At 41.1% G+C, this 14,753-nt stretch overlaps 1 protein-coding gene across 1 annotated transcript in view; it reads right to left on the bottom strand.

Moving 5' to 3' along the window:
- The window catches only part of LOC144493600 (synaptotagmin-like protein 2), a 201,652-nt gene that overhangs the window by 18,333 nt on the left and 168,566 nt on the right, over positions 1-14,753 (bottom strand). The window contains exons 8-9 of the mRNA XM_078212746.1: positions 14,405-14,524; positions 5,282-5,457 (exon numbers count right to left, since the gene is read on the bottom strand). Of these exons, the coding sequence (XP_078068872.1) occupies positions 5,282-5,457; positions 14,405-14,524 (296 nt within the window). The remainder of the gene's footprint in view (positions 1-5,281; positions 5,458-14,404; positions 14,525-14,753) is intronic.

The raw sequence follows: 14,753 nt of genomic DNA, 5'->3' as shown, positions 1-14,753 counted from the left end.
TAAAAGTATCTGATTTTTCCTTTACTTGAAATGCAATACACTTGTCCAACAACACTCAAGAAGTTCGACACCATCCAAGACAAAGCAGCCCATTTGATTGTTACCCCTTCCACAAACATTCAATCCCTCGAGCGCCAGTGAACAATGGCAGCCGTGTTACCGTCTACAAGATGCACTGCAGGAACTCACCTTCCAAACCCATGACCACGACCATCTAGAAGGACAAGAGCAGCAGATACCTGGGAACATCACCACCTGGATGCTCCCCTCCAAGTCACTCAGCATCCTGACTTGAAAATATAACACTGTTCCTTCACTGTCGCTGGGTCAAAATCCTGGAACTCCCTCCCTAATAGCACTGTAGGTGTACCTACACCTCAGGGACTTCAGCAGTTCAAGATGGCAGCTCACCACCACCTTCTAAAGAGTAACTAGGGATGGATAATAAATGCTGGTCTAGCCAGTGATGCCCAGATCCCATAAATGAATTTTTAAAAAGATGGATTTTGTTAAATGAACTTTTAATTGTCCTGAGTTAAAGATGCTGTATTGTCTAAATAAATTCTATTTTGATACTCATTAGGACTGCTTCATAAAAGGCATGAGTAATTAAATCTATTCAGGGATTATTACAGATTAGCCAGTTATCAACAACATAACCTGTTATTCATCCTATTCAGTTGACTCAACTGCAGTTCAAAGAGAAAGTGCCTGAAAAGAAATGCCCATTGCCTGCTGTGAACACAGCCAATTAGTGTGCGCAAGAAAATCTATGTAAATTGAAAGGAGGCTCAGGTCTGATTTTAAGAGCAGACAAATGCATATCTATTGACTGGTTTAAATACAATATCTGAGTTAAGAATCAATCTGAACTGCAAATAACTGCTAAATGGAACAAATTTCAGAACTGTGTCATGGACAAGCAACAAATAATGTCAAGCACTCAGCTGACTTACATGTAAGAATACAAGATTTAGGAGCAGGAGTGCACCATTCCGTCCTTCAAGCATGCTCCATGATCCGATACGATCATGGCTGATCTCCCTTGACTCCACTTTTCTGTCTGTGTCCATGGATCCCCTGACAGACTAAAAGTCTATCAATCTCAGTCTTGAATAGACTCACTGATGGAGCATCTACAACCCTCAGGGACAGACACGTGAAGCTATCAACAACCTCCAGCGTCACATTGTCAATGCTGATCGATGGCAGTATTGCAACATCATGGCCTATGACACTTGTATTCCTGGTGCTGATGGTCAAACCAAACTCTTTACTGGTGTCAAAGAGTCTGTCCATTTTCCACTGAAGGTGTTCCTCGGTATGGAATGCAGAGAATAACTTCCTAATGAGGGCTTGGCACACTTTAGCCTTGGATCTCAGTTAGACTGAAGAGATTTCCATCAGTTCTAGTATGTAAGAAGACATCCTCTGTGGTTAAACTGCAGGGGTATGACATTAGCAAAGAGAGGAATATACAAAGAAAAAAGCATCAGTGCCAGAATACAACACTATTTGACCTCACTGCAGATTTCAAAGGTTTCCAATGTTGCTCCATCGTACCTGATCTTTGCCCATCACAATGCCATGGAAAGAGGTGAACACACTGCAGCAGTCCACAGGCAGCCATTTTCTCCAGCAGCATATATAGACCTACAGCAGCTCCACTCACCCGATCAAATGCCTTGGTGACATTGATGAAGGCTAGACACCGTGGTCTCTTTCTTTTGCAGCTGCCAGACTAAGAAGTTCATTTCAATTTCAATCTTCCAGGTATGAAACCACACTGGAATTCAGGATAGATGCGTTCAGTCAGGATCTGCAGTCTGACAAGGTAACATAGTCAAATACACTTCCCACAATTCACTCAGCTGGCTTGATTTCTTGATATTGTTTCAATCGCTGCGGTCACCCTTGTTCTCGTACAGGGTTACAATATTTGCATCATGCATATCCTCGAGCACTTCCTCCAGCAGAGGCACAGAAGTTTGTGTAAATGTTGCAGGAGTGCTGGATTCTAGAGGTTGATGAGTTCACATGGTATCATAACATCACCTGGAGCTTTGCCAATGACAATTGAGTCAATACTTTTGCTAAGCTGCTCTACTGTGGTTTCATCATCCAGGTCTTCCATGAAAGGTGGGCTGTCTATGGTGTATAGAGCTTCCTTGGAGACAGTGTTCTCCCTGGAGTATAACTGAAGATAGTGTTCCATCTATCTCTCCAACTATTCAGTGTCTTTTTCCCTCTTCTGTCTTTTTTCTTCATGGAGCTGCTTTTTTTTTGCTGATGGACATTTTGCATTTTCGATCCCATTATACATAGCCCTAGTATTTGCTGTGTTGAAGGACTTCTGGATATCCTGCTAAAGTTGTAACCAATAGTCACCTTGCAGTCTGTTGAATCTTACTTCTAACAGTTCATAGGCCATTCGAAATCTTCTTGCTTGGATCTTTTGTAATTAATGAGTGGATTGCTTGGCTTCAATGACAAGTTCCATTATAATGATGTTAGTCTCAAACCAGTCGGCATTTTTCCATTCTTGTTTCCCATTTGTTGGGAGCATTGATATTAATTACCTTATCTTTACTCTTATTATCCTCTTAGTTACTCTCTATTTTTGGTATATAATGTATGTCCTCTACTGTGAAGACACAAAATACTTGTTCAATGTATTTGCCATTTCCTCATTTCCCATGATAATTTTGCCTGCCACTGACTCCAAGAGACTAATGTTTACTTCAGGTGATCTCCTTTTAATGTGCTTATAAAAGCTCTTTCAACCTTTCTTTTAACATCCGTGACTCATTTACTTTCATAATCACTTTTTCTCCGTTTGGCAACTTTCGATCACCATTTGCTTGCTTCTAAAACATTCCCAATCCTCAGACGTTGCAACATCAAAAACCTTTCCTTTACGTCTGATTCTATTCTTAACTGCCATAGTAAGCCATGGATGGATCTTTATCACTGAGTTTTTGATTATGGAATGTATTTTTGTCAAACATTTTCAATTGTTTCTTTAAAACTTTCCACTGTCTATTTAGTGCCATAATCTTTAGTCTATTTACCCAATCAACCTTGACCGCCTCTCCCAGCATATCTGCGTAATTGACTTTCTTCAAGCTCATGATTCTTGTTTGGGACTAGAATATGTAATTTTCAAAATTAATATGGAATTTAATTACATTATGATCATTTTTTTCCCAGTTGATCTTTTGTAATGAGATTATTAATTAACTTGTTTCATTGTACAATATTTTACCTAAAATAATTTAATCCCTAGTTGCATCCACAACATATTGGGCTTAATTTTATGGGAGGGACATGTTGCTCACCAGCCCTCATCTGTTAGAAATGTCAATCACAAACTGAGCTATTTTTAAAAAAGGCTGTCCTGATGTGGTATTATGCTGTGCTAGCCTTAAAAGCTGTGTTAGACTTGTGCACCTCAGTGGAAGTTCCACCCTAGGGAGCTGGCAGCCAACCAGATCTTGGAGGCTGGGTGGGGAGGCACAAAGTGAGGTACAATCTTAAGGGGGTGCCCCTGATGTACCCCCATTTCCTCCTTTAACCAACTTTGGTGAAGAAAGGGCCTTCCCACTTTTGGCCGCCTTCCACTGCCCTGCATATTAAGTGTCCATTATTTGGCCACTTAAGGGCCTCAGTAAACCTGAGGGCAGGTGGGCTAGTGGGCACCTTACCCACCTCCCATAACAGGAGAACTAGGTCAGGAGTGGATAGAAAGGCAGTGGGCTATATTTTACATGACTCCCAGACCAAAATCATGCCCAGGGAGGGAGCTGTAAAATGCAGCCCATTGTTTGAAGAAACTTTCATGAAGGCATTCTGCTTATTTTCCAGACCTACCATTGCCAATTTGATCTGTCCAGTCTATATAAAGATTACAATTAGTACATTGCCTTTGTCAAAAGCTCTAATTATTTCTGGTTTACTATTATGTCCATTGGTATAACTTCTATCCAGGGGCCTATAGTTCCCACCAGATTCATCCTAATCTCCACTCATATGGATTCTACTCCCTGAATTTCAGAGCCAAGATCCTTTCTCACTACAATGCTAATGTCATCATATAATCATAGAATTCCTACAGTGCAGAAGGAGACCATTTGACCCATAAAGCCTGCACCAACACAATCCCATCCTGGCCCTATTCCTGTAACCCCAAATATTTCCACTGCTAGTCCCCTGACACTAAGGGGCAATTTTGCATGACCAATCCACCCAACACGCACATCTTTGGACTGTGAGAGAAAACCAGAGTGCCCAGAGGAAACCCACACAGACACGGGGAGAACATGCAAACTCCACACAGACAGTGACCCGAGGTCGGAATTGAACCTGGGTGCCTGGCACTGTGAGGAAGCAGTAGTACTGTGCCTCCCTTTGTGGCCAGAGCTATTCTTCCTTTTCATTCTGCCTTTTTGAAATGCCATATACTCTAGATTATTTATTTTCCAATTGTGGTCATCTTGTAACACAAATGTGGCATATCCGCTTTGCATAGATAGATGCCACAATCAAATTAAGAATTCTTCTGAGTATCACAAAAATTGATTTAATCTAATTCCAATGCTCTCACCACCAACTCTAAATTGCATTGAATAATTATACCAAATTATAAATTGGTGTCAAATGTCATTTTGCTTGAAGAGGATGTACTGTGAACTCCAAGATCCTTTCATCCAGCATTATACGTACTAAATTTTGAACACTTCTTATATTCTATAAAGTTGTGAGGTGGAGATGCCGGCTTTGGATTGGGGAGGGCACAGTGAGAAGTCTCACAACATCAGGTCAAAGACCAACAGATTTATTTGGAATCATGAGCTTTCAGAGCGCTGCTCGTTCATCAGGTGAGTGACCAACTATAAAGTTGGTCAAACAAGCAATAAACTGAACATCACAACCAGATGACTATCAACCTATTGAATGAACAGAAATAACATATTGCTTTGAAGATGGAGTTAAAACAATCAAGCCATTGCTTCTATTGTCTGTTTTCCAAAATAAGTTTGGTTCCAATAAAACACACCAATTGTACATACTTTAATTCTGTCGAGGTTGAATAGACTTTGAGATGCATTCTCCACTAAGGAAAGCTAAATATCAAAATTTTAGTGGTGTGCTAACTGTCATTTAAAAAGACCATATTTTATTTGTTATGGTAGCAAAATCACCTGTGGCCATGTACAATTTTTAATTAGTTCATCAGAATGTTTAGTTCCTAAAACAATATGAAAGGCAAGAGTTTGCTTACGGATCGGAGTTGTACTTTCTGAAGTTAGCCACAGCCAGCCCTCGGCACTGCATCACTTGAACCTGGAACTCTTTTTTTGCTTCTTCATAATGCAATTTAAATAGTACAGCTCCTTGAATTGGAACATCTCCAAAATCCCCAGCATCACTGTACAGACTCAGTAAACTGCCACTCAGCTAAAACAACATAATAAAAAATAAGATTCAATATTTTATTTTCAACATGAAATCCCAGAATTACAAACCACTAATACAATCATTCTAAGGTACAAAGAAAATACTACAAAGGACTGCAGAATTCTGGAATTATTAGATAGCCTGTTTATTTATTTTTAAAAGCTGTTTAGCGATAAAACCAGAATGAGCAACAATGCATCTCATCCCTTTATAGATATCTGCCTTCCAACTTCAGAAAAGACAAAGCAGATTTTGAAAATTGAGGCAAATTTTCAATTCTGTAATTTGATCTCAGGATGTGGGCAACACTGGCAAGGTCATATTTATTATCCATCCATATCTTCCCAGCTCTCTATTACCCAGTATTACATAAGACCATAAGACATAGGAGCAGAATTAGGCCACTCAGCCCATCGAGTCTGCTCCGCCATTCAATCACGGTTGATATTTTTCTCATCCCCATTCTCCTGCCTTTTCCCCATAACCCCTGATCCCCTTATTAATCAACATTCTATCTATCTCTGTCTTAAAGACACTCAATGACCTGGCCTCCACAGCCTTCTGCGGCAAAGAGTTCCACAGATTCACCACTCTCTGGCTGAAGAAATTCCTCCTCATTTCTGTTTTAAAGGATCGTCCCTTTAACCTGAGGTTGTGCCCTCTGGTTCTAGTTTTTCCTACTAGTGGGAACATCCTCTCCACTTCCACTCTATACAGGCCTCGCAGTATCCTGTAAGTTTCAATAAGATCCCTTCTCATCCTTCTAAACTCCAACGAAGACAGACCCAGAGTCCTCAACTGTTCCTCATACAACAAGCTCTTCATTCCAGGGATCATTCTTGTGGACCTCCTCTGCACCCTTTCCAAGGCCAGTACATCCTTCCTTAGATATGGGACCCAAAACTGCTCACAATACTCCAAATGGGGTCTGACCAGAGCCTTATACAGCCTCAAAAGTACATCCCTGCTCTTGTATTCTAGCCCTCTCGATATGAATGCTAACATTGCACTTGCCTTCCTAACTGCCGACTGAACCTGCATGTTAACCTTAAGAGAATCTTGAACAAGGACGCCCAAGTCTCTTTGTGCTTCTGATTTCCGAGGCATTCCCCATTTAGAAAATAGTCTATGCCTCCATTCCTCCTTCCAAAGTGCATAACCTCACACTTTTCCACATTGAAATCCATCTGCCACTTCTTTGCCCACTCTCCTAACTTGTCCAAGTCCGTCTGCAGTCCCCCTGCTTTCTCAATACTATCTGTCCCTCTACATATCTTTGTATCATCTGCCAACTTAGCAACAGTGCCTTCAGTTTCTTCCTCCAAGTCATTAATATATATTGTGAAAACTTGTGGTCCCAGCACCGACCCGAGGCACACCATTAGTCACCGGCCGCCATCCTGAAAAAGACCCCTTTATCCCCACTCTCTGCCTTCTGCCAGTCAGCCAATCCTCTATCCATGCCAGGATCCTACCCTTAACACCATGGACTCTTAACTTATTTAACAGCCTCCTATGCGGCACCTTGTCAAATTACCCTGCTCTCTAAACCACTGCTATCGACGTACATGACAGTTCTCTCCCTTTTGATCTCAGAAAGCTGCTCTGATCCTTTAGCTTAAAGTTGATGAGGGAATGGTGATAAATGTCCAAGTAAAATGGTATTTTATAACTATATATTAAGTGTTTTATAAGTACATTAAGGGCAAGAGGGTAACCAGGGAAAGAATAAAACACACATTAAGGACGAAAGCACAATCTGTATGTGGAGCTGGAAGATGTAGGTGAGGTTTTTTTGAATCAGTATTTTGCATCTGTGTTCACTATGGAGAATGACGATGTAGGCATAGAAAACAGGGAGGGAGAAGGTTTTAGCAGGTTTAAAAGTGGACAAATCCCCAGGCCCAGATAAGATGTATCCCAGGCTGCTATGTGAGGCAAGAGAGGAGATTTCACGGGTTCTGATGTCAATTTTCAAATCCTCTCTGGAGAGGGCCAGAGGACTGGAGGACAGCTAATGTGGTTCCATTATTCAAGAAGAGAAATTGGGAAAAAAAAGGCAATTACACGCCAGTGAGTCTAACATCAGTAGTACGAAAAAATTCTAAGGGACATTAATCTTCATTTGCAGAGGATTAATTAAGGATAGCATGGCTTTGTCATGGGGATATGATGTTGAACAAATTTGACTGAATTTTTGGAGGAGGTGACTAGGTATGTAGATGAGGGCAGTGCAGTTGATGTAGTTTACATGGACTTCAGTAAGGCTTTTGACAAGATCCCTGTGGGAGACTGGTCAGGAAGGTAACAGCCCATGGGATTCAGGGCAATTTGGCAAATTGGATCCAAAATTGGCTTAATGACAGGACACGGAAAGTGATGGTTGAAGGGTGTTTTTGTAACTGGAAGCCTGTGTCCAGTGCACTGCAGTAATCAATGCTGGGTCTCTTGGAATACACATTAATGATCTAGACATTAAGGTATGGCTAGGGATTCAATATTTATCAGCACCCCTTTTTTCTGCTTTTCTCCAAACAATATCATAGGAGAATCTATGTTCATTTGAGCAGACTGATGAGGCTTAATGCTTCTTAATGTTGTGAGGATTCCCGCCTCCACCACCCTCTCAGTGTAAAATCTTTCCCCAATTCCCTTCTAAATCGCCTGCCTTTATCTTAAAACTATGCTCTGGCTCTTGACCTCTCTACCCCTCCTTTCTATCTATCCCCCTCATAATTCTGTACAAGTTAATGGCGTCCCCTGGTATGATCAGTAAGTTCACAGATGACAGAAAAATTGGTGGTGTGTTAAATAGCGAGGAGGAAAGCCTTAGATTATTAGAAGGTATAGACGGGTTGGTCAGATGGGCAGAACAGTAGTGAGTGGAATTTAACCGTGAAGCGTGTGAGGTGATGCATTTTGGAAGGACTAACAAGGCAGGGTGAACGGTCGGATGCTATGAAGTTGTGGTGAACCATCGTTGGTTCCCACTACATAGTACTGAGCCAGGATCTGGCCAATACTACGAGTATGTATATATGTTGCTGTTGGGGTTAGGGATGGGTTGTTCTACTTGTTGCTGTTGGGGTTAGGGTTGGGCTGTTACACCTGTATTATAGTTATTATGGTACATCCCAGTCGGGCTCCGCCTCCTGGGAGAGGTATAAAGGCCACTGCTCTGTCTGGGACCCCTCAGTCTGGGATCGTGTACTATAACATGGTAGCTTCGTTGTAACAGTAAATAAAATTGATGCGCGTTATCACACACGAGGCTTGAGATGCTCAAGGAAATAAAGGCTTTTATTTACTGTTACAACGAAGCTACCATGTATAATACACGATCCCAGACTGAGGGGTCCCAGACAGAGCAGTGACCTTTATACCTCTCCCAGGAGGCGGAGCCCGACTTGGATGTACCATAATAACTATAATACAGGTGTAACAGCCCAACCCTAACCCCAACAGCAACAAGTAGAACAACCCATCCCTAACCCCAACAGCAACATATATACATACTCGTAGTACTGGCCAGACCCTGGCTCAGTACTATCTAGTGGGAACCAACGATGGTTCACCACAGAAGTGCAGAGGACCGAGGAACCTTGGAGTGCATGTACATCGATCCCTGAAGGTAGCAGAGCAGGTAGTTAAGGTGGCTGAGAAGACATATGGGATACTTGCCTTTATCAGCTGAGGTATAAAATACAAGAACAGGGAGGTTATGACAGAGTTTTATAAAACACTTAGTAGGCCACAACTAGAGTACTGTGTGCAGTTTTGATCACCATGCTATAGGAAAGATGTGAATGCACTCTAGAGGGTGTAGAGGAAATTCACCAGGATGTTGCCTTAGCTGGAGCGTTCTAGCTATGAAGACTGGGGGCTTGTATTCTTTAGAGAGGACCTGATCGAGATGTACAGAATCATGAGGGAGATCGATAGGAAGGAGGGGTAGAGTGGTTAATAACCAGAGGCATAGTTTTAAGATAAGGCTAGGAGATTTAGAGGGGAGTTGAGGAAAAAGTTTTTTCACCCAGAGGGTGGTGGAGGCGAGAATCCAACACTTAGGAAGCATTTAGGCTTCGTCTGTCTGCTCAAATGAGGTTCTCCTATGATATTGTTTAGAGAAAAGCAGAAGATTATGCTGACAAATATTGAATCCCTAGCCAAAACTATTAAAAAGAAAGGGCATGTCAGAAAGGCAAGGTCACAGTGATCATGGGGGATTTCAATATGCAGGTGGACTGGGTAAATAATGTTGCCAGTGGACCCAAAGAAAGGGAATTCATTGAATGTTTACAGGATGGCTTTTTGGAACAGCTTGTGATGGAGCCCACGAGGGAACAGGCTATTCTGGACTTAGTGTTATGTAATGAGCCAGACGTGATAAAAGATCTTAAAGTAAGGGAACACTTAGGAAGCAGTGATCATAATATGGTAGAATTCAGTCTGCAATTTGAAAGAAGGAAGGCAGAATCAGATGTGAAGGTTCTACAGTTAAATAAAGGTAATTACAGGCGCATGAGGGAGGAACTGACAAAAATCGACTGGAAGCAGAGCCTAATGGGAAAGACAGTAGAACAGCAATGGCAGGAGTTTCTGGGAGTAATTGAGGACACAGTGCAGAGGTTCATCCCAAACAAAAGAAAGGTTATCAGAGGGGGGATTAGGCAGCCATGGCTGACAAAGGAAGTCAGGGAATGCATCAAGGCAAAAGAGAGAGCCTATAATGTGGCAAAGAGTAGTGGGAAGTCAGAAGATTGGGAAGGCTATAAAAACAAACAGAGGATAACAAAGAGAGAAATAAGGAAGGAGAGGATCAAATATGAAGGTAGGCTAGCCAGTAACATTAGGAATGATAGTAAAAGTTTCTTTAAATACATTAAAAACAAACGGGAGGCAAAAGTAGACATTGGGCCGCTCCAAAATGACGCTGGTAATCTAGTGATGGGAGACAAGGAAATAGCTGAGGAACTTAATAAGTACTTTGCGTCAGTCTTCACAGTAGAAGACATGAGTAATATCCCAACAATTCAGGAAAGTCAGGGGGCAGAGTTGAATATGGTTGCCATCACAAAGGAGAAAGTGCTAGAGAAACTAAAAGGTCTGAAAATTGATAAATCTCCGGGCCCAGATGGGCTACATCCTAGAGTTCTAAAGGAGATAGCTGAAGAAATAGTGGAGGCGTTAGTTATGATCTTTCAAAAGTCACTGGAGTCAGGGAAAGTCCCAGAGGATTGGAAAATCGCTGTTGTAACCCCACTGTTCAAGAAGGGAACAAGAAAAAAGATGGAAAATTATAGGCCAATTAGCCTAACCTCAGTTGTTGGCAAAATTCTAGAATCCATCGTTAAGGATGAGATTTCTAAATTCTTGGAAGTGCAGGGTCGGATTAAGACAAGTCAGCATGGATTTAGTAGGGGGAGGTCGTGCCTGACAAACCTGTTAGAGTTCTTTGAAGAGATAACAAATAGGTTAGACCAAGGAGAGCCAATGGATGTTATCTATCTTGACTTCCAAAAGGCCTTTGACAAGGTGCCTCACGGGAGACTGCTGAGTAAAATAAGGGCCCATGGTATTCGAGGCAAGGTACTAACATGGATTGACGATTGGCTGTCAGACAGAAGGCAGAGAGTTGGGATAAAAGGTTCTTTCTCAGAATGGCAACCGGTGACAAGTGGTGTCCCGCAGGGTTCAGTGTTGGGGCCACAGCTGTTCTCTTTATATATTAACGATCTAGATGACGGGACTGGGAGCATTCTGGCCAAGTTTGCCGATGATACAAAGATAGGTGGAGGGGCAGGTAGTATTGAGGAGGTGGGGAGGCTGCAGAAAGATTTAGACAGTTTAGGAGAGTGGTCCAAGAAGTGGCTGATGAAATTCAACGTGGGCAAGTGCGAGGTCGTACACTTTGGAAAAAAGAATAGAGGCATGGACTATTTTCTAAACGGTGACAAAATTCATAATGCTAAAGTGCAAAGGGACTTGGGAGTCCTAGTCCAGGATTCTCTAAAGGTAAACTTGCAGGTTGAGTCCGTAATTAAGAAAGCAAATGTAATGTTGTCATTTATCTCAAGAGGCTTGGAATACAAAAGCAGGGATGTACTTCTGAGGCTTTATAAAGCACTGGTTAGGCCCCATTTGGAGTACTGTGAGCAATTTTGGGCCCCACACCTCAGGAAGGACATACTGGCACTGGAGCGGGTCCAGCGGAGATTCACACGGATGATCCCAGGAATGGTAGGCCTGACATACGATGAACGTCTGAGGATCGTGGGATTATATTCATTGGAGTTTAGGAGGTTGAGGGGAGATCTGATAGAAACTTACAAGATAATGAACGGCTTAGATAGGATGGACGTAGGGAAGTTGTTTCCATTAACAGGGGAGACTAGGACGCGGGGGCACAGCCTTAGAATAAAAGGGAGTCACTTTAGAACAGAGATGAGGAGAAATTTCTTCAGCCAGAGAGTGGTGGGTCTGTGGAATTCATTGCCACAGAGGGCTGTGGAGGCCGAGACGTTGAGCGTCTTCAAGACAGAAATTGATAAATTCTTGATTTCTCGAGGAATTAAGGGCTATGGGGAGAGAGCGGGTAAATGGAGTTGAAATCAACCATGATTGAATGGTGGAGTGGACTCGATGGGCCGAATGGCCTTACTTCCGCTCCTATGTCTTATGGTCTTATGGTCTTAAAACAGAAGTACATGGTCATTTATCTCACTGCTCTTCATGGTACTTCATATTGTTTGACTATTACATTTGCCCTTCCAAAATACCTCATAGATGTTGAAGTACTTTAGCACATCATAAAATTGTGACAAGTAATATATCAATGTAAGATCTTTCTATTTAATTGCACAACATTACGGGATTTGAACATATATATTTACTGATCCAATACTATAACCGCTATACCATTAACTTCCAATCATGCACATTGTGTTAGAATATATATTTATTTAACAACACTCTGGATTTTTTTGTGGAACTACTGTATGACTTTTGACAGCAATGGAATTGAAATGTCTACTCATTTAGCATATGGAATAAAGTACTAGTACCTCACAAAATACATGCACAGGTTTCAAACATTCACCTTTCTTCATCAGCTTCCCCTATCGGTCCTCATGTATGCCAGGAGTTTGAAGCTGTTGAAATTGTTACTTTCAGCTTCCCCGCTCTTTACTGAGAGGCTGATTGGATGTGGGGTGGGGTTAACACATTGCCCTTTTGGGTGTGATTTTGTTTTCTCCCCTCTCAATCAGCCTTCCCTTCACTCTGCTCTTTTGAAAAAAACCTTTATCTATGTTCTTCTAGTCTGACAAAGGGTCTAAACCTACAACTTGTTGACTTCTATATTCCCTCAGCAGCTGTTGTTTGACCTGCGGAGGTTCCCACATTTTCTGGTTTTCCTTCTTGTTCTATTGGCTCTTGCTACCTCATATTGGTGAGTGGTAACAGCAATATCCAATCTTTCAGTACCTACACTTTAACATCTTCCTATCACCAAGCATATGTCTCATTCTAAACTGTTTTATTTTCTAACACCAATGTTCAATTGTCCATTGATTAAACATATTTAATGGAAACAATGCCTTATTACATTGAAATGCGTCACACAATAAAATACCTTTAGACTGTTGTTCCCTAAGCAAACTAATACAATACAACATTTTAGTTAAAGGAATTAAGCATTGCTGATTGGCGATGGAATGACTTTTTCTATTGCTGTTTCTGATTTTGGAACAGTTGTAGCATTCTTGCACTTTGAGTCAGCAGACTGGGGATTCATGACCCACTCCAGGACTTGATCACATAATTTAAGCCAAGGTTTCAATGTTTTTATTCATTCCTTGGATGTGGATTCTGCTGGAAAGGTCAGCATTTAGTGCTTAATCCTAACTGCCCTTGAAATGGTGATGGTTACCTGCCCTCTTGAACCACAGTAATCCTTGTGGTGTAGGTATTCACAGTGCAATTAGGGAGGCATTCCATGTAGCACTGAGAGAGCATTGTATCGTCTTTCAAATGGGCTATCTGTCTTGACTAGATGTGAAATATCACACAACGGCATTTGTAAACCAGAGGGGTCACTGAGTGTTACCCCATGCATTGAGTTACCAAAATATATATTCTTCAGGGAGAATGATGAAGGCATACATTGGGATGGAAATGAGAAAACACAGAAACATTTAAAAAAGATGATAGAGGGCTCAGGAAGTTGGAAGGAATCAAATTCCATTGGGATCATAGACCTTAAACCTCTAGGGAAATACAAATTAGACCACTAAATCCCTTTTTTAACTTCAAAATTCACTCACCACTTCAAAAATGTTATTTTTATGCACATCATTTTTCATTCCTTACAGTAAAATTCTTAGAATATTGGACATAGATCTAGCTGATATAATGCCAAGTTTGTCTCCAACTGCATTTCCACTGTGACTATTTTTGTGTGTCATAAGCTTTCTGCTTTAAATGCTGATTCACCTGCAGTGCAATTCCAATCATTTCTAATCTTTATAAGCTTCAGATTTCTTGCATTCACAGTTTTGCTGTTTATCTTGTACATTAGTAATCTTCACACATCAAAATAGATATGTAGCATCAATCCAAGTAGTTTTGCTTTGGAGCAACACTAAAAGTTCATAATGTAAACCCAGCAATAGTGTCAAGCTGAGTGAAGCAGGGTGAGACTCCTTTCTTCATGGATGCTCATGTCAAATTGATTTTGATTGGCACTCTTTACATGCATTTCAACTTTACCATCCATGTGAAGGCAAATTCCTTTGCAGCGATTATGATAATGATGGCATTTTGGCACTCAATCAAGCAAGTGGCCCGAATGCAAAATCTGCCTACTTGCTTTAACAAACATATAGCCTGTTTAATTTTAATATGATATGGAAGTGCTTGAATAATTCGTGATCACAGCCTGACTCACCTTGGAAGATTGCAGATTTGAACCAACAGACACATCTGTCTGCTTCAGGATGTCTGATCCAAAGCTAGATTCAGATGTTAAATCATCAAAATTATCATATTCTTCATTTTGCGGATCATTCTAGCAAGAGCAAGAATCATAAATCAGTAAGGCTATTGAAATTTTTATGATACAAGAAAGCCTAATGTTTATTTTTCACACATGATGGATTTTATTCACATTAATAATAAATGTTTTGTACATCAATAATAAAGTAAATGTTCAGCTCCAAACCAACAAGGGATTTTCTATTTACTGTGCAAGAATAGGATATTAACAGAACATATAACTTTTAAAACAAACGTATACC

Source organism: Mustelus asterias, chromosome 5 (genome assembly GCF_964213995.1).
Source record: "Mustelus asterias chromosome 5, sMusAst1.hap1.1, whole genome shotgun sequence".
Classification (NCBI taxonomy): domain Eukaryota; kingdom Metazoa; phylum Chordata; class Chondrichthyes; order Carcharhiniformes; family Triakidae; genus Mustelus; species Mustelus asterias.
Note: the sequence above shows the minus strand (reverse complement) of the source record. Positions and strands in the feature narration are given on the sequence as shown.